At 41.4% G+C, this 25,128-nt stretch overlaps 1 protein-coding gene across 9 annotated transcripts in view; it reads right to left on the minus strand.

The window, feature by feature from the left end:
• The window catches only part of CUX1 (cut like homeobox 1), a 374,189-nt gene that overhangs the window by 164,176 nt on the left and 184,885 nt on the right, over positions 1-25,128 (minus strand). For all 9 annotated transcript variants that reach the window (XR_009152844.1, XR_009152843.1, XM_058164380.1 and 6 more), the window contains exons 5-8: positions 8,850-8,987; positions 6,838-6,961; positions 4,949-5,025; positions 3,323-3,389 (exon numbers count right to left, since the gene is read on the minus strand). Coding sequence is in view for 7 of the 9 variants with exons in the window: in XM_058164380.1 (XP_058020363.1) it covers positions 3,323-3,389; positions 4,949-5,025; positions 6,838-6,961; positions 8,850-8,987 (406 nt within the window). In the remaining 2 variants the exon portion in view is untranslated. The remainder of the gene's footprint in view (positions 1-3,322; positions 3,390-4,948; positions 5,026-6,837; positions 6,962-8,849; positions 8,988-25,128) is intronic.

Here is a 25,128-nt window from a genome sequence, read left to right on the forward strand (position 1 = left end):
AACCCAGCTGACATGCTGGAAAGTCATTTTTATTTTGGTCATTAACACCTTCATTTCTAGAGACAGAAGGACGGCTTGCAAGAGTTTGTTCACAGGTATTGTTAAATAATAACAAAATAATTATGAATAACAATCGTCATAAAGAGCAGGAGGAGGATATTATTTTCTAATAAGCAGTTAATATTGCATATTTAGGCCATGAATTGGTTTACTGAATAAGGGATTTTTTAAAAAAAAACCTTGTTCAACATAATTGGGAATTAAAAAGGTCAAAGGCCTAGCACAACGGCGAAAATCTTAATTGCTAGCGTATATCAACAAAGATACCAAAAGTATTATTATTACTGGTCCATCACGCAGTCAGCCAGATGTTAAGACTTTATTTGGCATTTTTATCCAAGGACCTGGGATAGGCAGATATTTTGTCTGAGGGTGTTAAAGGTATTGTCGCAGGATATAAGTTATCCTGAGTAAAGTTGCCTTTTGTAATTGATCAGTGGTGATTTTTTCAATGCCAAAGATGCTCCAGTTGTTTTGGGATTGCACCTGAGGTGTCTATTACTACTGGCATTATCTTTGCTTTCTTTTGCCACAGTCATTCTATTTGCAGGTCTTTGTATTTTGTTATCTTCTCCAGTTCTTTCTCTTCTCTTCTGCTTCTCCCGGTACTACCACATCAACTATCCAGACTTGGGTTGTTGGTTTTTTTTTTGTCTTTCTTATCAACAGTTGTTAAATCTGGGGTGCCTGTCTGTTTCAATTCTAACATTCCAGAGCTCTTTAGCTTCATCATCATCATCATCATTGTTGTTGTTATTGTTCTTTGAAATTATCTACTATTTCTGTGTTGTGCTACTAAGTTACATGGACAACGAAAACTTGCCCCAGCCCTCACACAGCCTGAAAATTAAAACAGGGAGAGAGGAAAGGGTGCAGGCTAATGCCATCATATGTGCTTAAAACATATATATACCATATATAAAGACACACATGTAGCTATGTTTGAGCTGAGAGCTGCTTGAAATCAGAGACCATAGTGCTACAAGTGGGTGAATGAGCCCGGAATGTAAAAATTAAATACGGCTTAATATTGCTTATTAATTTTTCACCCTGAGCACATTAAAATGACTAGTCAGCAGCTTAGGCTTCTTGAAACCATATCCAAGCTTTGGGGGCTGTAAACTGTGCACCCCAAAATTTCTAAAGTGCCATATAATTTGCACACGGTTGAACTCATCACCATCATTTTCATTTTAGAAAAAATTCTTCCCAACAGCACTGCTAGAGTTCAGAGCTTTTATTCTGCTTTTCACCTTAGGGTGCTCACAAAACTGAAATAAAAGCATCTTTAAATGTCCCTACAAAATAATAAATCCTCAAAATCCTGGCAGTTTTCTATCTGGATAATAAGAAAACAGCCCAGTCCCTTGCCATTGTATTTTCTCTACTTTTTAATTTTATTTTATTTTTTGGTTTAAATTTCAAATCTCAAAATGGGGGATGGATTGTCCTGGAACTGTTCTGAATACCAATTCCAAAACTGTAAGTGATCCTATAAAAAATGTTTTTAAAAAGGGGGAAAGTGGGTAAAGTCACCATCAGCTTCTCATTCCTGCAGGCAACAAAAGGCCAGTGTACAATCCCTCATTTGCAACATTTCCAAAAAAACTTTCCAAATACTTATATACTGCAAAGGATTCTTAGAAGAGTTTAACATAGGCATTTTGCTGTTGCAGCTGTCCTGTCGGGAGGATAGCTGCTTCTTTTGTTCCTCTCATTTGAAGAACCTGTCTGCTCAATTTCTGACAAAAAACCTGAAAGGGAACAGCATCCTTCAAACGCTGACGTCTCTAATACACTCTCCATTATGCAAGTCCACCCCCAAACACAAATTTTACCCCAGACTCATTATGCACTCAAGAATTAAAACCACAATCAATTTTTCTTTTATTGAAGGCTGGCAGATGGAGAGACACAGTGGCTACAAATGGTGTAAACCTCCAGATGTGCTGGAGAATAGGTCTCATCACTCACTCTCTCGTACGTGCGCAGCCAATGATTCGAGTTGTCATCCAGCACATTGGGAAAGGCTGGTCTCATCGAGCAAATCAGTAAGCACATATACAGCTATAAGGTAAAGGTTCCCCTCGCACATAGCCAGCGCTGTTCGAAGACGTCTCCGTGGTCATGTGGCCGGCATGACCAAATGCCAAAGGCGCACGGAACGCTGTTATCTTCCCTCCAAAGATGGTCCTTATTTTTCTACTTGCATTTTTTACATGCTTTCGTACTGCTAGGTTGGCAGAAGCTGGGAAAAGTAACAGGAGTTCACCCCGTTACACTGCACTAGGGATTCGAACCGCTGAACTGCTGAGCTTTTGATTGACAAGCTCAGCATCTTAGCCACTGAGCCACTGCATCCCCTTTATATAGAGCTATACTGAACTGCTTTCCTTGGAGAACTGTTAACTCAAAAGATCAGGGTAAAATGAAAATGGGGCCTGGAAATAGCCCAACTGGGTTAGCTGTTTTAGCTGCCACTTGTTTTACAGAAACTTTGTAATGGTTCTGCGAGTGGCTGCCACATCTTCTCTACTGCAGCAAGACTCATGTCATTGCATGCAGCTTCCTTTCAAGAGTGTTGATTTAAAGATTCTTTTTTCAGAAAGCAACTGGATTTTTTTTTCCTTGAGGAAGAAAAAGAGGGCATTTCGCTTCTCATCCCAAGAAGCTTCATCGGTTCTGAATCGATGACCTGAGCTGATGAAGTAGAAGTGAAACATCTTTTCTTCTTCTTCTTCTTCAAGGGAAAAACAGTCCAGCTGCCTTTTGAAAAAGCACCTTTGAGTCAACTATGACCTGGATGACTAAGAATCTCTCCCCTCAGACATTTCATGAGAGATTCTAGGGAAAAAACATTGCAGTGATTTTACCCATGTTTTTCCTCCAGACACTCAATCAGGACAAGATTGTGTGTAGATCATGTTTCTCAACCTTGGCAATTTAAGATACATGGACTTCAGCTCTCAGAATTGAAAAAAACTGAGGCTCGGGGCTGGGATGAACTAAGTCTGGAATTGGAATAGATCCTTGGCAAATGACAAGTGGAATTTGGCTAACAGCAGCAATGGGGAGCGCCAGGATTGCTATCGCTAAACAGTGCAATCACACTAAGTCATGTTTTATGACCACATAATTTAGCGACCAGAAATTCCGGTCCGATTACTGTTGTAACTCAAGGACTATCTGTATTTATCCTTGCCCTCAGAGGCAGAAGGTTAACACAAGTCATATGTGCTGAAGAGGAGTTGAAAGATCTTACTTTGCTGTCATTTCCTCATCGTATTTTGTCTTCAGGTCAAATAATTCTGTCTGTGTTTTTTCCAAGGCTAAAGGATGGAGAAGAAAAAAGAAATGTTTTTTTTTAAAAAGCAGCAGCAGCAGCTACTCAATTACTACTGAGCTATGAACTGTTCTCTTTCTGAAAAGTCATCTTACATTAAGCCTTCTCCCTGACCAAACAAAATCACATTGCAGAAAAACAATGCTTAAAAGCATTTTTGAATTCTTTTCTTTAGAAAATATACAGAGACGCACAAAGAACCCAAAATTGACCACCATTCTTGTTCACGAATGGTGAAAAGTTTCTAAATTTTTCTTCTGCTTCATCTGGTGAAGCTGTATGCTATTTATAGATAGGCTCTTGTGACTTGAACCCCTTGTTCAGAGTTATCCAGGGACCTGTTTCAACTTCAAGTGGGAAGGAAACGGGGACAGAAGCGCAGCTCTGGTAGGGGAGCATAAGGCAATAAGCTAGAAATAAGCCCTGATAGAAGAGGATGAGCAGGAGAAAAAGCATTCATTTCTTTTGTGAATGAAAAATCCTTCTATAGCAACTACTCAGGGCAAAGTCAGAGAACTTTTTCACCTCACTCCAAGCTTCTCTGTGATCCTGAGATGAGACAGATACTGTTAAAGGCATCTCTCTCCCACCTGAAGCCATTACTGGCTCCAAGGATCTCAAGTGCTCACCTGAAACCACAACATTCGGCTGTCACTTCTGATCACCATTACATTACTAAGAAATGTATACTTGCTGTCACTGAATGGACATTCACACATTATATTTTTGCTGATGTGGGGACGATTTCCTTATATTATATTCTTTCCATAAATCAGATGCAACACACAAACACACATTGCTGTAACACATTCATTTTGGCCCTAAAAGCATCCAGCAAGCAACATAAAGATTTCGATTGGGAATGCAGAAAACAGAACGACTTCCACTCTGCAAAAAGATAGGTCAAGTTGTTTCAACGACATTTATGGCCTAGACCAGGGGTGTCAATCTCACATCACGTGGTGTATCGGGACTTTTTCCCTCTTTGCTAAACCAGGTGTGGGCATGGCCAGCATGTGACGCATCTGGCCCATGAGCCGGGAGTTTGACAGTTCTGGCCTAAACCTTTGAACTACTTTCATTCCATCAAATTGGTGGTTTGCATCAGCTGCTTAAAAAGTTTCTTATTCATATGCAGTAGGTAGAAACATTGATGAGCATCCCTGCTAAAGTCTACAGCAGTGTCTCTTCAAGCTTGGCAACTTGAAGATAAGCAGACTTCAATTTGCTGGGGAATACTTAACAGTTCTTACCTCACGCCTAAAAGATAAGCAATGTGCTATGGATCCAAATGCTCTCATCCCCAATCCCTCATTTGAATTCTTCTTCTTAGATTTTAATAAGAATGATTTTAGAATATGATGTTTACCTCATATATTTTTTAACATTTAATGAACATTGATCAACCAGCTTCTATACCAGTTGCATTATGGATGCTCCAGGCTGAAAGTTAAAGCAGCCCTTGCATGGATGAGTTCCCAAGCCTACCCACTCCCTTATTCTTCTCCATCGTTATCAGTCACGGAAGGGGGAAAACCAGCCAACCTGTTTGTAACGTCTGCAGTTTGTGTTCGGCTTCCTCCAGCTTTGAGGCCGTTGATATTTGTGTCTCTTGCAACATTCTGTAAACAGAGAACTACATTAACACCAAGAAACTGAAAATATGCTCAATTTTTGTAGGATACATTGATGTGTGGGGGGGCGTGTTTAGAATAAATAATAAACACAGTTTCACACATGGGGGTTACCACAAAGGAATTCTCCAACCGGGGGAACATGAATCCCCTAGTTCAGGGGTGTCAAACTCGCGGCCCATGGGCCGAATGCGTCATGCGCTGGCCAGGCCATCCCTGGTTTAGCAAAGGGGGAAAATGTTGTGATATGTCACGGGACTTAGTTGGAAGAAGATAACCTTTGGATGGAACTTATGAATTATGAGTGCATTATGCGACACAATTTTTTGCTTCCTAATAACAAGCTAGCTTCTCTGAGTACACCTTACAATGTTCTCTTGGAGTAGCGATGAGCTTTTGGGCTAAATAGATGCGGTCTAGAAAAACAGGTGATGGCCTTTCAGCCCTTGTAGTCATCACTGTTTCATTCATGCTATTATGAAAGCCTAAACCAGCATATTTTCTCACTGCTTCTGTAAAAGACTCTCGTGATAAATCCTTGTGGAAGAAGTTAACCAAAGGGACAAAAAGCCCATAGAAATGGCCCACGAGCAATAGAGGAAGGGCGCACAACGTGAGACACAATGTCTTCAAATGTTTTGGCTACTCTCCCAGAGCACCTCGTTGAAATTTTAATTTTGAATAAGGCAGAAGTGGAAAATTGCAACATTCATGTTCTTATATTAAATTGTATTTCATTGTGTTCCACCAAAAGTTTAAATAATGTTCAGTTTTCGTCCCCATTCTGCCTATTTCTTTGTTCTGGCATTGGGTATTCAGCCTTTAGCATGCCAGCCAGTGCAATGAGCCCTGCATCTGAAAAAGTTGCACCGATCTATACTGGTGAGTTCTTCTCTTTTTAAAATTGGGTTGCTCTGAACAACCAAAAATAGAGCCAGTTCAGAGGCATTGTTCGCACTTTAGCTCAAGCTTTCAAAATGTTCCACCAGATTTACTGTGTAGAAATTCCACATCATTTGGCATTTATTATGAGGCCATCTCAATGTGCCACCCATCTTAATGTGTCACCCATCTCTCACAGGAGTTCAATATGAAACCTTAATGGCCAAGCAATTAAGTGGGAGAAGCTGGTTGCCTGGATAGGCAAAGAAGCCATCACATAAAAGCATGGTTCAGCTTGCTTGTAGCTCAGGGTAACAGAGTTAATTTGACAAACATTTATGCCACGATACAGAGCTACAGCCAGCTGATTTACAAACTTTTAAACCAAAGATCCTGGATCCTCACTCAGGACATGAAGATAAACAGGGACGGGAGGAGATTTAGAACCTATTTCCAGAAATTATGTTTTCCAACATATTCAGACTTCAGTTTTAGAAATGTGATAATCTACCAAACTTTTCAAATGTAATATAATTGTTTGCTGGTTGATTATTTACTTATATATTTGATTTATGGGTTGCCTGAACTCTGGGCTTCTGCTGCCTTGTCAAATTTTGTGTTTTATTCATATCTAGGAGTGCTTCTATTGAATGCACAGAATATTCAAAAGATGTCAAATATGCTACATATGGTAATTATAATAGTCACGTTAGCAACAATAATATTAGATGGAGATATACATACTGATTTTACACTCTATTTGAGATGCTAAAGTCAGACTTAAGATTTTAAAAAAAGGATAGGGGGAAGGGGTGGAAAGGACCAGAGTAGGTGGGTATATTTTAATCCATTGCCAGCTGGTGCCATACCACCAAGCAACAGCCGCTGTTATTCATATGCACACGTTTGTTGTCGTACCTTTCTTTCTCAGCAAAGTCATTTTGCAACTTTTGTTCTTTTTCAAGAGCAATGTTCTCTGCTTGATTCTTCAGGGTCTGCTCATATTCCCGAATTTTCTCTTTAAGTGCTTTTATTGTCACCTCTTTTGGGAGGGGGTGAGAGGGGGGGAAAAAAAGGCAACAAGAGAAAGAAAATGAGTAATAAGCCACCACACCTGGTAGCACAGCAGAGTTCTCTCTGCCCTGCAGTACAGCAACAGCAAGAGCAGCAGTAGCATGACTTAAAACTTTAGCTCTTCAACCCTGACACAAAATCAATGGCTATGAGTCCCTTTGGAGATTTTTATTCCCTAAATGCTAAATTGAACTTTAAATGTTTAAGGTTTGAGCGGGATCAATGGACTTTGTCAGGAAGCATAGCACACGCTTTTCTAATGCGAGTGCACAGAAAAATGAAACGGCAGCGATACCTTGTAATATTATCGGTGACTGAAATGGGACTGGATTTTCAGCCATAAGCCGCTACGGTTGTAAGTCAAGGCACCCACATGACCAGACTCGGTTTTACGACATTATTTTTTGTGTGGTGGTGAAGTGAATCCCTGTGATCACTAAGTGAATGCTACAGTCCTACAAATCTATTCTTCCAAATGGGTGGTTTTTGGTTTTTGTCAGAACAGGTGTAAGAATGGTTGATGGGCACCTCCCTCTGTGCCTTTTCTTTTCTAAGGGAAAATCCACCAGACGGAAGAGCTGATTTTCTTGTTCTGGGGCATCCATTATATTATTTCTTTTACTCTGCCTAGCTTTTATCAGCAACTGAAGAATTCTTTATTTGGACAGGCAGTTACAAATCCACACTGTTCAAAGTATTGCTGTTTTTAGCTAAAGGTTGCTAATTATTATGTGTGATGGAAAGGATGTGGAATGTTAAAACACAAACACACATAATTTATTGGGGAGGGGTTACTCCCATGATTTCTGATGTTATAAAGCTGCATTCCTTGTGAGGGGAAAAAAAACGAATAAGGAAATGCTTTGAAGTAGACTCTCTATTCTTGATATCTGATCACAGACCTAAACATTTAAAATTGTTACTCAATTTTGCAGTTGAACACTTTCAAGCCTAAAGTAATTTGCCTACTGTCATAATGATCAGAATTGGACACTTTTTGGACAACTCCAGGCCTACTGGGAAAATGTTTTTTTCCCCCTGGAATGTGTTTTCTTCTTACTGCTGGTTCAGGATAGTGCAGGCTTACTGCAAAGGCACATATACTGTACATGTGTGCTCATCACTTCCCCTTCAGCCTCCTCCTCCTCCTCCAACAAAACCTGGAGCAATTTGGGGAGATGAGTGCTTACTCCACAAGATAATGGCCTTTCCATGTACAGCAGACACCTTCAACAGTTTGCCCATCCACTTAAATAAGTAACCTACATTACTTCACTATCTGCATTCTGCCCTAGGGATAAACAAACTGTAGCTACAGTGAAGGTTGCAAGAGGTAGCATCACAAGATTATTCTGGAGAGAAAATGGTGCATCACTTAGCTTTTGTTGTAAACAACACATATTTTGTACTTAAGGAAGTTGCTGGAATCATAAGGTATAAATTAATGCACTGAATTTGTCTGAATATTGGCTTCCAGAATGTTTTTTTTTAAAAAAGCAAAAACAAATGATCAGCTAAGATTTTTTTTTTAAAGTACAATTTAATTCTGACCATGAAACAGATTTAAATTGAGGTCATACTCTGAATCTAAACTAAACGAGGGCTAAAGCATTACCAAGCTGGAATCTCAACTTCACCCAATAACTAAGCCTGCCCCTATTTTCCTCCCCTCTGACAAACTTCATTTTAGAGGTTGCTTCCTGATCATGATCCTTGAGAATTTTAGGTTTTAGTTGTTCTTCGTTAAATATTTACCTAATTAAAATTGGTTAAGAGAACATTTAAGAACATGGAGGAAAGCTTTGGGGCTGGCAACTAATTGGAAAGGGTCTTCTCTGGTACACATCTCAATTTACCTTGATTCTTCACTTCCGTAAATTCTTTGTTGTATTCCTCAAGGGTTTCCCTAAGTTTCTGGTTCTCAGTTTCAATATCGTGCATGCGCTGGACTTTCAGCTGGAGCTGCTGCCCCAGATCTAGAGCTGAAACAGGATCTAAGTAGAGAAATGCAAAGTTGGGATTGATTTTACGTTCCATGAAAGCAAGCTTACTGGTGAAGCGGCGCTTGTTAAAAGTCAACGATTAAGTGCTTTGGCAAAGGCAAACATGAAGACACACACACACACACACACACACACACACGGAAATGCACACAAATGAAAACAGAATTATGTGCATATGTTGTCAGACCACATTCCCTCCAGCAAAGCCAATCTTTTGAGATATAGTTGCAAATCTTTTACACTTTTTAACAAAAGCAGAAAAGGACAAACTCTCCCAAAACTAGTAGCAATTGACTAAGAACTCTAAATGTTACACTTTCATAACTGGCTACGTAGTTCTGAGGTACAGAAGCAGACTAATGGTTGCCCTTCAAACCTCAATTAGCTTGCCTCCAAATTTGGGGATTCTGTTATGACCCAGGCCCAAGTAGGTAGTAGGAAACTCAGTCCGTGAAAAAAACAAACTTTATTCAAACAGCTGAGAATTACTTTATTCCCAGCGTCGTTCAACTAAATTAAAACAAATTCCTTCCAACATAAATTCCTCAGTCCTATCGCAAACCTTGGTCCAATTAGGCAAACTGCTAAAAGCCTTTCTTGGCAAACGTTCAGAAGTCACAGGAATAAATGCAAGATGTAGACGAAGCAGAAGACGAAGCTACAAATGTTGTTTTCCGGCAAAGCCCAAATGCCGTTGCTGGTCTGTTTTAAGCCTTATGGGAGGGGCCAATCATCTCTTGACCCTACTCCCGAGTTGTCATGTTTGCTTGAGCTGCTATTGCCTTCTGGCAGCTCTTCTCATGCGTGCATTAGGAACAGGTTCCTCCTGTTCCTCTGCCTCACTACTATCAATCTTTGGAGGCTCTGGATTCCGCACCTCACTCCCCGATGGCCCTGGCCTCACGTCAGCCTCATTGCTGTCCAAATCCATTGCCAGCTCCGCAGACTGCTGGTGGACCACAACAGATTCTGGGAGTGGCAATTCAACAATGTCTGGAAGGGCCACAGATGCCTAAGACCAGAGGTGTCAAACTCAAGGCCCAGGGGCTGTATCCCACTTAGATTTGGGCATCAGGGTCACTCTGGAAACAGCAAAGGATCGGCCCACGGTGCCTCTGCCAGTAAAAACGGAGCTTGGGAGGCCCTCAGGCGGCCCTCCCGAGCTCCGTTTTCACTGGCAGAGGGTTGCAGGAAGCTGTCGCAGCCAAAACACAGAGCTCGTTTTCGCTAGCAGAGCTCGGTTTCTTGGGCCACCACAGGCACCCTGACACCAGTGACATAGAGCTAGCCACGCCCACCCTGGCCCCCCAAGGTCAAACACAACCCTGATGCGGCCCTCAACGAAATCGAGTTTGACACCCCTGCCTTAGACCAGTCTTAATGTGTGGTACCTGAACATATTTTGTCTTCTTTTTATCTTTTGGAAGTCGATAGGACTGTTGTTCTTCAACATTAATATTACTCCCAAGCTTCTCTAAGAAAGAACAGAAAGGTAGAACTTTTAAGCTCTACAATGAGAGAGTTTATTTTCAGAGTGTAACAGCCATTTCCAAAATAGCTCTACTCATTTTGGTATTTTTGTATATTTTGAATCAGATTGAGGCTCTACCTCAACCTCATATAGCCTGCTCCCTTTACATGCAAGATATAGAAGCAGAGCTTTCCAGGCCTAATTTAACCATAATTGCTACCTGGAAAATGACCTATACCAGGGGTCTGCAAACTTGGCTCTTTTAAGACTTGTAGACTTCAACACCCAGAGTTGAAGTCCACAAGTCTTAAAAGAGCCAAGTTTGCAGACCCCTGACCTATAAAACCTGTGAGTTCTCTAATGCTGATGGCAGCTACTGAAGTTGATAATTTGCCACAGGTCAGCTGTCTCCAAATTATGCTTTAATGCAGGGATGTCAAACTCATGGCCCACAGGCCAGGTGCGTCACATGCTGGCCACGCCCACCTCCACCAGTTTAGCAAAGGGAGGAAAAAATTATGATATGTCACATGATGACATGACGCCACAATTTTGACACCCCTGCTCTAACGTGTAGACATCCCAGATAAAATAGGCAATGATCAGAATTCTGCTACAGGGAAACTTTCTGGAAACATGAACGGCTGTGTGAAGGCCTTGTGAAATAAGATTTAATAGGAGAATACACTGAGATAGATGCAAATTGGCCTCTATTTTCCATGCACGGACTGCTGCAAAATACACAGCCATCTATATATGGTGGAGATCTCCACCAGTGATTACCAGACCCTCAGAAGCAGTACAAGTAGTCCTTAACTTACTCTATGAAAACCCCAACTGAGCTCCGAATTTCTGTTGCTAAGCGAGACAGTTATTAAGCAAGTTTTGCCTTGTTTTTACAACTTTCTTGCCAGTTATTAAATGAATCACTGCAGCTGTTAAATTAATAGCACAGCTGCTAAGGGAATCTTGCTTTTCCCATTGACTTTGCTTGTCAGAAAGTGACAAAAGGTGATCACAGGACCTCGGGACTTTACAATGGTCATAAATACATGCCAGTTGCCAAGTCTCCGAATTTTGATGGAATGACCCTGGGGATGTTGCAATGGCCATAAGTGTAAAAAATGGTTATATCACTTTTTTTAAGTGCTGTTGTAACTTTGAACAGTCACTAAACAAATGCTTGTTAAGTCAAGGACTCCCTGTACATCTAAACAGTCTAATGTGTTGAAGTATCCCTAAAGAAGCTCCACGATGCACCTGCCACATAAAGCTACAGAACATTTAGCAGAGATGCCCAGTTGGTTACGTGATTGCCAATCAAAGCAGGAAAACCCTGGTATCCAAGGAGGTCTCATAAAACAAGACCTGCGTACATTGCTGCAGTTGGGCGCCAGCATCACTTGTGAAATGGCTATGAAGATTTAGTCTCCCACCAAGGAATTTTAAACACACTGATCTTGGTGGATCAACAACAGTACATATTAGGGAGCTCACTTAATTTGCAGCTGCCACAATCATTAATTTTACAGACCACCCTCAGTTGCTGGAAACACATAATAAGCCCATTGTACCTCTCTTAACACAGTAAATGCAAGCCTGGGCACTTTGTAACATGTCAGTCCAGTGCCAGAGTTTACAGAAGAATAGCACTGGGTTATGTTGAGGAAAGAAAGGCAGGGTGTGCTGCATTGTGTTACTTTGCTCACCAAGGGCTTCCTACATTATTGCCTCCATCGTGCAAGGCCAAAAAGAAAAAAGAAAAAAAAAGCAGATCTGCTTATTGTTTGTCCTCATAGCACATGCATAGTTTATAACTACACTGCTTTCTCATTTGTGGTTTTTAGGCTAGGCTTGCAGTCTTTCACCTCCTCTCCTCATTATTAGCACTATTAAAATATTAATCTTACATTAGATTTAATTTTTTAAGACACAGTTTAACTCAGTGAGAATTTGGAAAGCAATTAAAAAGTGGCAAATTGGGGAGGCAGAGACTCTAAATTAGAGATTTTCTAGTACCATATACTCTAGAGATCAGCTCGTGTCAAGCTAGCACAAGCCCAGAATCAGAAACATCTGGAGCAAGACAGGGAAAGATGTTTTCCAAATCAATGCTCCTATGATCCAAGTTAGAGGCATGAATGCTGTAGGAGAGGGGTGTCAAACTGGTGGCCTGTGGGCCAGATGCGTCATGTGCAGGCCACACCCATCGCGAAGGGGGAAAACATCATGATATGTCAGGTGATGGCAATGTGATGCCGCGAGTTTGACACCCGTGCTCCAGGAAGCACAGATAAAGAGAGTTTGGTGATATTCAGGGTAAAGACAGAATCCTGATATTGAGTAAAGGTTTACTCTATTCATGTAAGCTTTGAATCAGCACGATTGGACAGATGGAGTCAGTAGTATGCAGACTTTGATCCTCTTTCAGATCTTAAGCCGTTCCTATGTCTGTTCAGCAGTATCCCAATGTTTATAGCTTAGCATTACAGATGGTCTTCGACTTACAAAAGTTTGTTTAGTGACTGTTCGAAGTTACAACAGCACTGAAAAAAGTGACTTACAACAGTTTTCTTTTTTTAAACTCATGGTGGTTGCAGCATCCCCATGGTCACATGATCAAAATTCATATATTTATGATTTATATAATTCATATATTCATAACTGATTCATATTTATGATGGTTGCAGTGTCCTGGATCGTGTGATCACCTTTTGTGACCTTCTGACAAGCGAAGTCAATGGGAAAGCCAGGTTCACTTAAGAGCCATGTTATTCAATCAACAACTTCTAGTGATTCAGTTAACAACGGTGGGAAGAAAGGTTGTAAAATGGGGCAAAATTCACTTAACAATTATCTCACTTAGCAAAAGAAATGTTGGGCTCATTTGTGGTTGCAAGTTGAGAACTACCTGTATTCATAGCCTTCAGCTTACAGACCATTCAATAAGGTCCTCTACAATCCACACCTAAATTCCATCCACAAATATGTCCACAATGTGTTCTAATGCTGAATTTGGGATGAAATCCAGGAATAGCAGCATAAAGAGACAGGGCATGAAGAAATGAGGTCTGTTACCCTCGTGTACAATCCTTAGTCAGCTGGGCTGAACCAACTGCCCAGTTGCAACTAAATCAAATCATTTAGTAAAGTGAGAAGTTCCGAGAAGTAACTGAGAATTTACCTTTCAGGAAACTCACCGTAACCCTAAGAATTGCCAAATACTAACTGCTTGGGCAAGTCAGAATCAAAAATGTGGAGGAGACCGATTCCAACTCTGCTCAGTCCAGAAATCCAAATCAACGCATCGCCAACAGTTGACTATCCGGTCTCTAATTAAACATAGTCAGCTAAGGGGGAGCACCTTCATTAGTTGCACTGCTGAGATGTTCGTGCTATTTTTCCATCAGAACCTGCCTTCTGTTAATGTTGTGGAGCTATTTCAATGTTAGCTCTCGTATCGTATTTGGGTCTGCTTTTAAATGGTGAAGAGCAAGATAGAAATGCAATTAATTATGCCTCTCTGTGCTCATAATAGTCATCTGATACTTGTTTCAGGCCTGTTTAGATTCAGACAGACTTGTAGTGCCCTACCAGAGGACGAGACAGGGATAGCAGAAGCTTAATTCTGTGGGACTGTTTGGCAGCTTCTGATGTAACTGGACAGCCACTTGTCAGGGATGCTTTCATTCAGATTCCTGAGGTAAGTGGTAGTTTGAATCTCTTCCCACTCTACATATCTATATCTTTCCAGACAGGCATTCTGATCTGAGAATGAGAAGCACATTATTTCTGGTGGCTCAGCTCCTTTCTAAAAGTTTGTTTCCAGAAATATGTTGGGAGTATTCTGCTTGTGCCTCAGCCTCCATGCCACTAGGTCCTGCAAGGCTTTTGTTGTGTTGCTCGTGCATTAATCATCTGCACAAAATGGTTAGGTGAGGCTGTGACATGTTCCCAAACTCAGGAAAACTTAACCTTAGAGCAGTGATGGAGATAACCTTTTTGTTGTTGTATGCCGAAAGTGTACCTGCGCCAGTGTGCACACTCATAATGCAATCCCCCCCCCCGTGCATGCACATGCAACAACCCTGCACCCCATTTTGGGCCTAGTAGGCATCCCTGTAGCCTCCCGGTAGCAAAAATGGGCCGTGGGGGGGGCACGCCACTCCCCGCCCCCGTTTTGGGCCTAGTAGGTCTCCCTGCCCTTATAACCCATAATGCAATGTGCGCGCCACCACCTGTGTGTGTCCCGCCCACCCACGCATGCATGCATAACCCCTCTGCGCTCTCCATGCATATTCATGCATCTCACACATGCACTCCCCCCCACATGCACAGCAGAGATCCAAAAATCAGCTGGCCGGCGAGAGGCACACACACTGAACTGGGAGTGTCTCTTCTGAGCGAAGACTGAGTCAAAACTGGGCATGAGCAGGCAAAGGAGGTGTGACCAAAAGATTGATTGACTCAGTCTCCGAGCAGAAGAGCAGAGTAAACCCATTCCTTGGATTCTTGACTCAGAACACTGGAGTCTTCAAAGAAAAACCAGAAAGTCCAGTTGCCTCTTGAAAAAAGCACCTTTGGGACAACCTTAGACTATATTAGACAGACACTGGAGGATTGAGAGATGACAATTAGGACAAAATTCAAGGGTCAACCCTGCTGCTTTTTAAAATATGATTTACTTCTTTGTTTAAGTAATATAAGAAAGAGGATTTGCCTCTCATTTGTATTGTAGCTATGCATTCCTGCATCAAAGCAATAAAATATTGAGAAAACAATAGTACTGCTGGTGGGCTCTCAAAGCGAGGTAAGCCTGTGATGGCAAAAATGAACCAGGACCCCTGAAGCACCTTAACTGCTCACAAACAGGTAACGGTGCTAAACTTTACGTCACAATCAATCTTCTCACCTTACAACGATATTTAGCATTTTTATCAATGGATGGTTGATCAATCTATGGAAGGAGGGATTAATATAGTTCAAGATGCCTGTTCTTGAAACATCCTCAAAAATCACCACTCAAGTGGGCCATTGCATTGCACCATACACACCTAACCCTGTTAGTAACCCATGCAATTTTGATTCAGCAGTGTTCTAAAAGGTAATCTAAAATATAGATATTGTCCAGAGTACGTGTTTATTTCTTAAGGCATAACAATTTTGAGAATACCAAGAAGTTAATTACATCACTTAATATCAGTCATTTAACTTTATGGTTTGCCATTTATGTACAGTGAAGCATTTTCAAACCAAAACCTAATACCAGGAAGAGACACAGAGCTTGCATTTAATTCAATTATGATTGAGCAAAGAAATAGAGCAGATATAGGAACTAAGATGCTGTATATCGAAGATGCACACGTACTGTGTGCCTAATGCAGAACTAGTATATTCATTTGAAAGGTTCACACAGTATATAAATCAGCGGGGCTTTCCTAGTCTACAATTAACTAGGAATTTCTATCAACCACCAGCTCCCTCCCTCCCCTCCCTTCCAACAACTACATTATAAAATGAATAATGACTAAACCTTTAGTCAATAAATTTTCAAATCCCTGGAAAGCATTATATCGTAAGTAAAAATGTTGGCACTCTCATAATTATTCATCAGGATATGTATATTTAATTTAGCTCTATTAAAGGTTAATGTCAAAGAAGCAAAACAGTCACAGAATAAAGTATGAGCAGAATGTTAAAACCATCTCTTCATATTAAGCTCCAAACTTTGCTTAAGCTGAGATGAATGATTAAAATGTCAGCAGCTTTGAATATTGTTTTGGGATATGTAAAAGAGGCTGTGCTGAACCAGACTTCTCCACTTTAATTTGTACAGTTTCTCTTAAAGAAAACTTAATTAAGTACAGTTATAATGACTATGGTATGATTTCATTTCCATGCTAGCCTGATGATTCTGATGCTTCAAGACTCAAAAGGGAAGAAATATTGAAAGAGAGATATGGGGGTATCTAAAATTATGTATAAAAAAGGGCTTTTGATGTGCAGTTATATAAGCATTGCTGTGCTAATTGAGTAAATGTGCAAACAACCCAAGTTAGAATAATGAGTTTTCTTACATGTATAACATCGGAATCTAAATGTACCAATGCTCATAGAGAATGTTCTAAAGATATAAGCCATTATAAAAATGTATAAATTACAACCTTTAAAAGTTGCTCTGCAGTCATTACTTAAAAACCAGAAGCTTTTCCTATTAACATTTATATATGCCAAGGTGGGGGAAGGAGGATTTGAGAGAGAAAAGGAACATCCCATTTTTTCTCAGGGATAAAGGTAAAGGTTCCCCTCGCACATATATGCTAGTCGTTCCTGACTCTAGGGGGCGGTGCTCATCTCCGTTTCAAAGCCGAAGAGCCAGCGCTGTCCGAAGACATCTCTGTGTTCATGTGGCCGGCATCACTAAACGCCAAAGGTACACGGAACGCTGTTACCTTCCCACCAAAGGTGGTCCCTATTTTTCTACTTGCATTTTTTTAATGTGCTTTCCAACTGCTAGGTTGGCAGAAGCTGGAACAAGTAACGGGAGCTCACTTCATTACGTGATGCTAGGGATTCGAACCACTGAACTGCCGACCTTTTGATCAACAAGCTCAGCATTTTAGCCACTGAGCCACCGTGTCCCCTTTTTCACAGGGATACTACACGTAAAAAAAATCCCTCCCCCTTTTTTTACGTGTAGTATTCTCAGGGATACTACATGTTAAAAAAACTTGGGGGATTAAACTTGTAATATAAATACTATTGTGAAGAACACGGTTTTGATATGGGCATGAGACACTGCCTCCCTCCAATAGTCCTTCCTTGTCCTAAACAATTGGGTACAATGGGCACGCTCCTGGTCCATTTCATTAAACATTTCATCTTTTGAAATCCAGGAAGGGTGTCTTTTTGTCCTAGTGCCTGCCTTCCGGAACAGCTTCCTTCCAGAGATTCTTACAGCTCCTATCTTGAGAAATATTTGAAAACCTGGCTATTCTCTCAGGCTTTGACTTAGGATACCCACTGAGCCCTTAAACGTTCTTATTTGTTTATGGCATGGTCTTCTCCAAATGTATTTTTTTTTCTTCTTATTGCTTTATTGGTTCACTACTTTATAACGTTGTGAGCTGCACAGAGTGTTATGCATATGGGAAGTCTTGAAATTTAATACATGACTTCAACAACAATAAGAATGGTAATAATTCCTAATTATTCCACTTCTAGTGTGATGGAGAATGCGAGAGTGAATACCAAGCTGAATTACAAATTGGAGAGATCTACATAATTTATTATATTTCACATGTTAACAAATGTATTAATATTTTAATTATTTTATGTTTAATTGTATATGTATAGACATATTTTTATCACTGTAAACCACCCAGAGTTACCATAGGGTAAGGTGGGCAGTCAATAAATTTTATAAATGAATGAATGGATGGATGGATGGATGGATGAATAAATATGCAAGTAGTAACCTCAAGTACAAGTAGTCCTGGATTTACAATTGGTCGTTTATTCAAAATTACAATGGTACCTTATAACCCTGATTCTAGGCTCTGAGAGCTGCCACCCCCATCACATTACGAGAATTCAGATATTGGCCAAAATTTACTTTGCTGCATCCCGTAGTCACATAACTACTATTTATAACATTTTTGTCCAGAAAGCAGCATTTACTTCTTGTTTCCGGCAAAAAAAGCCAACCCATTGCAGAAAACAGATTCATTTATTGACCACAGCATTTGCTTAATAGCCGCCAGAAAAAAGTAGTAAAATTGGGTCAGTTATATGGGTGATGGATGTATGACCATAACATGTTAGACTTAGAATAACTTTATTGTCACTTCTACACCCCATTACAGTCATAAGTCTGCTGTGATTGCACAATGGCTAGAATGCAGTATTGTGGGCCAACTCTGTCCACTGTCAGGAGTTCGATTCTGACTGGCTCAAGGTTGACTCAGCCTTCCATCCTTCCGAGATTGGTAAAATGAGGACCCAGATGGCTGAGGGCAATACGCTGACTCTATAAACCGCTTATAGAGGGCTGTAAAAGCACTGTGAAGCAGTGTAAGTCTCAGTGCTATAAGTTGAGGACTAACTGTATTTAAACCCATCGCTCTTACTTGGAGCCTGAGCACAACTTGAGCAAGTAACTCAGAACTCTCAAACCCAAAAAAGTATGTCCCGAATAAGCATTTATTAAAACTTGGGTTGAGTCATCTGACATGCACTGCTGTTCTCATGGAGGTGATCAAACCAAGAGCATTTGGGGTGGGGGAATGACTTTTAAACAAACTGGGGAAATCCCCGAGTATAGCATATCAGAGAAAAGCCTATTTTCTACATGCAGGGTGTTTTTCACCTGTTTTCCCTAAATGTGGAAGTGCCTTTTGCCACATTAACTAACATTTGCCACCCAGACAGAGCCTTACCATCTCACTGAAAACAAAACCTGGAGGGATTCTCATACATATTAAGCAGATTTTTTGGATGGGTGCCTCAAAGGTGGGGCATCTTGATCTAGTCCCAAAATTCTATCTATTCTGTTGAATGAGTTCCTTTAATTTATTCTGAAACTTTGGCACCAAATTTGGTACAGTTAATCAGGGTTCTTATGTTTAATTTTAACAAGCCAAAAGTTCCAGTAGCACAATTAGCTCAATCGCTTTGCCAAAGGCTGAGCCTCCTGAAACATCTCTTCAACTTGGGCTTTAGAATATAGCAGTCCTGAAGTTCAGCGCCATGGTATGTTAGAGCACATCCCCCTTTCTGTGCCTGGAAATGGGAGGCGTTTGTATCCCAGAGGATGGATAAATTGGTACCCTCAGCCAGCATCGTAAGAGAAATAATTGGAACAGAACCAATCTTAAAACTACGTACAAAAAGAGCCAGTTAAGTGGTTTGCTCACCTGGAGAGAATATCTTGGGATTCTGTATCATGCAAGACATATACAAAAAGAGAAGGCCAAAGAACACGAGGTAGACCCAGAAGAAGATGGAGAGACAATATCAAAGACACTACAACAGCATCAAATAACAGTGGTGGAGGCTGCCAGAAATACAAGAACCAGAACTTTCTATCTTCCTTGACAGAGGAAGAGGAAAAAGAGGAGAAGGAAGGAGAGGAAGAGGATGAGGAAGAGGAGGCATCTTAAAGTCCACACATCTTCAAGTTGCCATGTTTGAAAACACTGTTTTAGTAAAAGCATGCATGGATGCCCAAAACAAAATATTACTCTCCAGAAAGCAGTTCCATTTCCAAATGCTGCTGGCTGAATGGAATAGAATGGAATGGAATGAAGTGGAATAGAACAGAATAGAATCCGTGTACATAAAAGAAAAGATACCTTCATCAAGAATCATAAGGTACAACACTTAATGATAGTCATAGGGAAACAGTCAATATAAATCTTAAGGATACCAGCAACAAGGTTACAGTCATACATAAATGACTACCATTAAGTGTTGTACCTTATGATTCTTGATGAAGGTATCTTTTCTTTTATGTACACTGAGAGCATATGCACCAAGATGAATTCCTTGTGTGTCCAATCACACTTGGCCAATAAAAAATTCTATTCTATTCTATTCTATTCTATTCTATTCTATTCTATTTTATTCTATTCTATTCTATTCTATTCTATTCTATTCTATTCTATTCTATTCTATTCTATTCTATTCTACAGTCATAAGTGGGAGGAGATGGGTGATAGGAATGATGAGAAGTTTAATAGTAATGCAGACTTAGTAACTAGTTTGATAGTGTTGAGGGAACTATTTGTTTAACAGATAACAAGGAGGCCAATAAGTCAGACAGGAGATATTCCCTGAATGTTCCTGTCAGTTTTTGTATTTGTTTAAATTGTTTGTCCAGAACTGGTAACTAGAGGGATAAGTGCTCCAGATAAATACTCCAGATAAGTGTTGTTTTAATATTAAAACAACACTACTGTAACCACTCCTTCGACCGTTCAGCTAAAAAATAAGTTGCCAGAATTGCCCAGAATTACATTGGAAGAGATGGGCAGTTATGTAAATTTATTAAATACCATAAATAAAAGTGGTTTTGTAGTGTGTTTGATAACCCTCTTCAAATGAATTGATTGCTGGGTTTTACAATTGTACCTGGCGTTTTTATGCCCTACTTTTTTTTTGTTGAAATGTATCATCTTCATAAATTGCCATGAACTCTGCAAGGAAACACAGGTCATCACGCCCCACCCCCAAATTAAAATATGAGATTCACCATTTTATGTTAAGTTAGCATAGGGCTGAAGCAGGCCAACAATTTTAATCTAAGAACGCAAATCAGCATGCAAAAAAAGTTTACAAAACTGGCAAAAGCTGGTTTGGGCCTTGTTCTGTACTCATGGAACGTGCCCGAAATTAGCCTTTCCCTGGCCTGGAATCTTTTAGCTGTACCAGAGCCGCAGCTCCAGAATGTCTATAGCCGTGATGACGAACCTATGGCATGCGTGCCAGAAGTGGCACACAGAGCCCTCTCTATGAGCACGCACGCCATCACCAGCTGCTCTTCTGGTTTCTGGCGCTCCAGCATGTGTGAAGACCAGTGGGCAAGTCTGTGTGCCGGCCAACTGGTCTTTGGGTTTCCGGCGCTCTGGCACATGTGAGGACCAGCTGGCTAGCGTGCATGCATGTGTGCACCAAAACCCTGAAAACCAGCTGGCCAGCGCGCGCATGCGCACTGGCTGGCTGGTCTTCGGGTTTCCAGCACTCCGGCGCACGCATGCGCATTCCGGTTTGGCCACTCGGGGCCGAAAAGGTTCGCCATCACCTGTCTATAGAGTTGGGTTCCTGGGAGTTCTGGAAGCAGCCGCCGTACATCCGAAGGGCACTAGACTGGGAAAGGGTGTAACATATATCAATACTGTAAACCAGGGGTGTCCAAACTTGGTCCCTTTAAGACTTGTGGACTTCAACTCCCAGAGTCCCTCAGCCAGCAAAGCTGGCTGAGGAACTCTAGGAGTTGAAGTCCAAAAGTCTTAAAGGGACCAAGTTTGGACACCCCTGCTGTAAACTGTTTAAACCAGGGGTCTCAACCTTGGTCCCTTTAAGACTTGGACTTCAACTCCCAGAGTCCTCAGCCAGCAAAGCTGGCTGAGGAACTCTAGGAGTTGAAGTCCACAAGTCTTAAAGGGACCAAGGTTGGAGACCCCTGGTTTAAAAAGGAAGAGCTTAGCTCTCTGCTGGTCCTTCCCTTGCCTGTGCTGTTAGGTGAAGTGCTCAATGTGCCCCTGGTGAGTCTTGCTTCTTCAATGACGTCACACGCCCACATGGACTCTTTTGCACTGGGGCACTTTAGGCGAATGTAATCATATGATTACATAATTAACCCAGCTGTCTCATTAAGAAAATCAACTGAAATTCAGGGCATAATTAGTCATACAGCAATTAACATGCTGATGAGCAAAAATGATGACAATCCCTCAGGATGGGGAGGATGCTGGGACCACCCATGTCATTGCCAAAAAAAAAAGAAAAAGAGAGAGAGCAATCCTATTTCAGCAGTAAAAAGAAGAGCTGGGTAAAAAACATTTGAGGAAGAAAAGCCCAGCCCAAGCAGGCATCGTCCAGACATTAATAAGATGCCCCTCCCAGTTAGGTTGATGTTCAAAAAACAACAACAGTTAAAACATGCTGGGGCGACTGAGAGACCAATTCTGAATCCAAAACTCCAGTCCACATTTTCCATCTGACCCAACAGTATTCAAAAGCAAGAATGAGCAGCACACAATGGTGATATATTGTTGGGGGGGGGGGGGAGAGAGGTGGCAAAAAGTAGAACCAATTTTTGTGTGTGTGAGGGAGAAAGGAAGGAGGGAGGGAGGGAGGGTCATTTCCAGAAAGGGAGAGAAGGGGATACCCAAATACAGCACTTATTGGAACAGTAGAAATAAGCAGATCTTGGCTGAAGGAGCTGGTTTATGGCAAGAAGAACCTATTTCTTCTCAGTGAAATGCTCTAACCCAGGGGTCTCCAACCTTGGTCCCTTTAAGACTTGTGGACTTCAACTCCCAGAGTTCCTCAGCCAGCTTTGCTGGCTGAGGGACTCTGGGAGTTGAAGTCCAAAAGTCTTAAAGGGACCAAGGTTGGAGACCCCTGGTTTAAAAAGGAAGAGCTTAGCTCTCTGCTGGTCCTTCCCTTGCCTGTGCTGTTAGGTGAAGTGCTCAATGTGCCCCTGGTGAGTCTTGCTTCTTCAATGACGTCACACGCCCACATGGACTCTTTTGCACTGGGGCACTTTAGGCGAATGTAATCATATGATTACATAATTAACCCAGCTGTCTCATTAAGAAAATCAACTGAAATTCAGGGCATAATTAGTCATACAGCAATTAACATGCTGATGAGCAAAAATGATGACAATCCCTCAGGATGGGGAGGATGCTGGGACCACCCATGTCATTGCCAAAAAAAAAAGAAAAAGAGAGAGAGCAATCCTATTTCAGCAGTAAAAAGAAGAGCTGGGTAAAAAACATTTGAGGAAGAAAAGCCCAGCCCAAGCAGGCATCGTCCAGACATTAATAAGATGCCCCTCCCAGTTAGGTTGATGTTCAAAAAACAACAACAGTTAAAACATGCTGGGGCGACTGAGAGACCAATTCTGAATCCAAAACTCCAGTCCACATTTTCCATCTGACCCAACAGTATTCAAAAGCAAGAATGAGCAGCACACAATGGTGATATATTGTTGGGGGGGGGGGGAGAGAGGTGGCAAAAAGTAGAACCAATTTTTGTGTGTGTGAGGGAGAAAGGAAGGAGGGAGGGGGAGGGTCATTTCCAGAAAGGGAGAGAAGGGGATACCCAAATACAGCACTTATTGGAACAGTAGAAATAAGCAGATCTTGGCTGAAGGAGCTGGTTTATGGCAAGAAGAACCTATTTCTTCTCAGTGAAATGCTCTAACCCAGGGGTCTCCAACCTTGGTCCCTTTAAGACTTGTGGACTTCAACTCCCAGAGTTCCTCAGCCAGCTTTGCTGGCTGAGGGACTCTGGGATTGAAGTCCACAAGTCTTAAAGGGACCAAGGTTGCAGACCCCTGCTCTAACCCAGGGGTGTTAAACTCGTGTCGCGAGTTTCATGACTTTTTCCCCCTTCGCTGAACTGGGGTGGGTGGGCGTGGCCAGTGTGTGACCCATCTGGCCCACGGGCCGTGAGTTTGACACCCCTGCTCTAGCCCTTATCCTCGGTTAGAGCATTCACCAATCTGCCCAGCCTTGCCTCCTCTCATTGCTAATAGCTCTGTAGGTGTTTTTGTACAAGCAGAGTAGAAATCTTCCTATCATCTGTAATCCAAACCTGGTCATGCCAGGGTGGGAAATATGAGGATTGCTACACACAAAATGTAGGCTGCATTATCCACAGGCCCCTAGATATTGGTGGACAATCTTGTACTTGAAGGCCTTTCCGTCCTAAATAAGGACCTACAGGCAAATGGGTAAGCGTGTCACAGAGAAGGGTTTCATTGCCTAATCCACCCATTACTTTATGGGAAATAATAAGCTCTCCTTTCAATGTTCGAAAATGCATACAGCTGTACTGCCTCATTTCTGATTTCTGAGAACATGGCTCAGGTCTTCTAATGGGAAGGAGACAGGAATCAATCACGGTGGAAAATGCTTGTAAAGCCAGAAACATCTATAACTATGTAAAGAATTCCAATGGCTCAAACAATTATTCAGAATTATGTCCTGCTGCCCTCCTCACTGATACTTATTTATTTATTTATTTATTTATTTATTTTATTAAATTTTTATACCGCCCTTCTCCCGAAGGACTCAGGGCGGTGTACAGCCAGAAATAAAATACAAGATATATACAATTAAAAGGAATTAAAATATAGCAATTACTAAACGGCTGATAGTTAAAAATGAATTTAAAATTTAAAATATTAATAAAACCCCAATATAAAATCAAACTATTATGCCAGTCCCGCTTATTTATTTATTTATTTATTATTTAAATTTGTATACCGCCCTTCTCCCGAAGGACTCAGGGCGGTTCACAGCCAGATAAAATAAACAATAATATTACAATATAAATACTATTAAAATACAATTAAAAAACTTATTCAATTGGCCGAGATTAAAAATTTAGAATAAATGATAAAAACCCATTAAAAAACCCACAAATTTAAAAACTAATCCTAATCCAGTCCTGCGCAGATGAATAAGTGTGTCTTAAGCTCGCGACGAAAGGTTCGGAGGTCCGGGAGTTGACGAAGTCCTGGGGGGAGTTCGTTCCAGAGGGCGGGAGCCCCCACAGAGAAGGCCCTTCCCCTGGGCGTCGCCAGACGACACTGTCTCGCTGACGGCACCCTGAGGAGTCCCTCTCTGTGAGAGCGCACGGGTCGGTGAGAGGTATTCGGTAGCAGTAGGCGGTCCCGTAAATAGCCCGGCCCTATGCTTGAGTAAATAAATATGTTTTTAGCTCACGACGGAAGGTCCAAAAATCAGGCACTTGACGTAGGCCAGGGGGGAGTTCATTCCAGAGCGTCGATACTCCCACAGAGAAGGCCCTACTCCTGGGGGCCGCCAGCCGACATTGTTTGGCAGACGGCACCCTGAGGAGACCCTCTCTGTGAGAGCGTACGGGTCGGTGGGAGGCATACGGTAACAGCAGGCGGTCTCGTAA

The sequence above is a fragment of the Ahaetulla prasina genome, chromosome 1 (assembly GCF_028640845.1).
Source record: "Ahaetulla prasina isolate Xishuangbanna chromosome 1, ASM2864084v1, whole genome shotgun sequence".
Classification (NCBI taxonomy): Eukaryota; Metazoa; Chordata; class Lepidosauria; order Squamata; family Colubridae; genus Ahaetulla; species Ahaetulla prasina.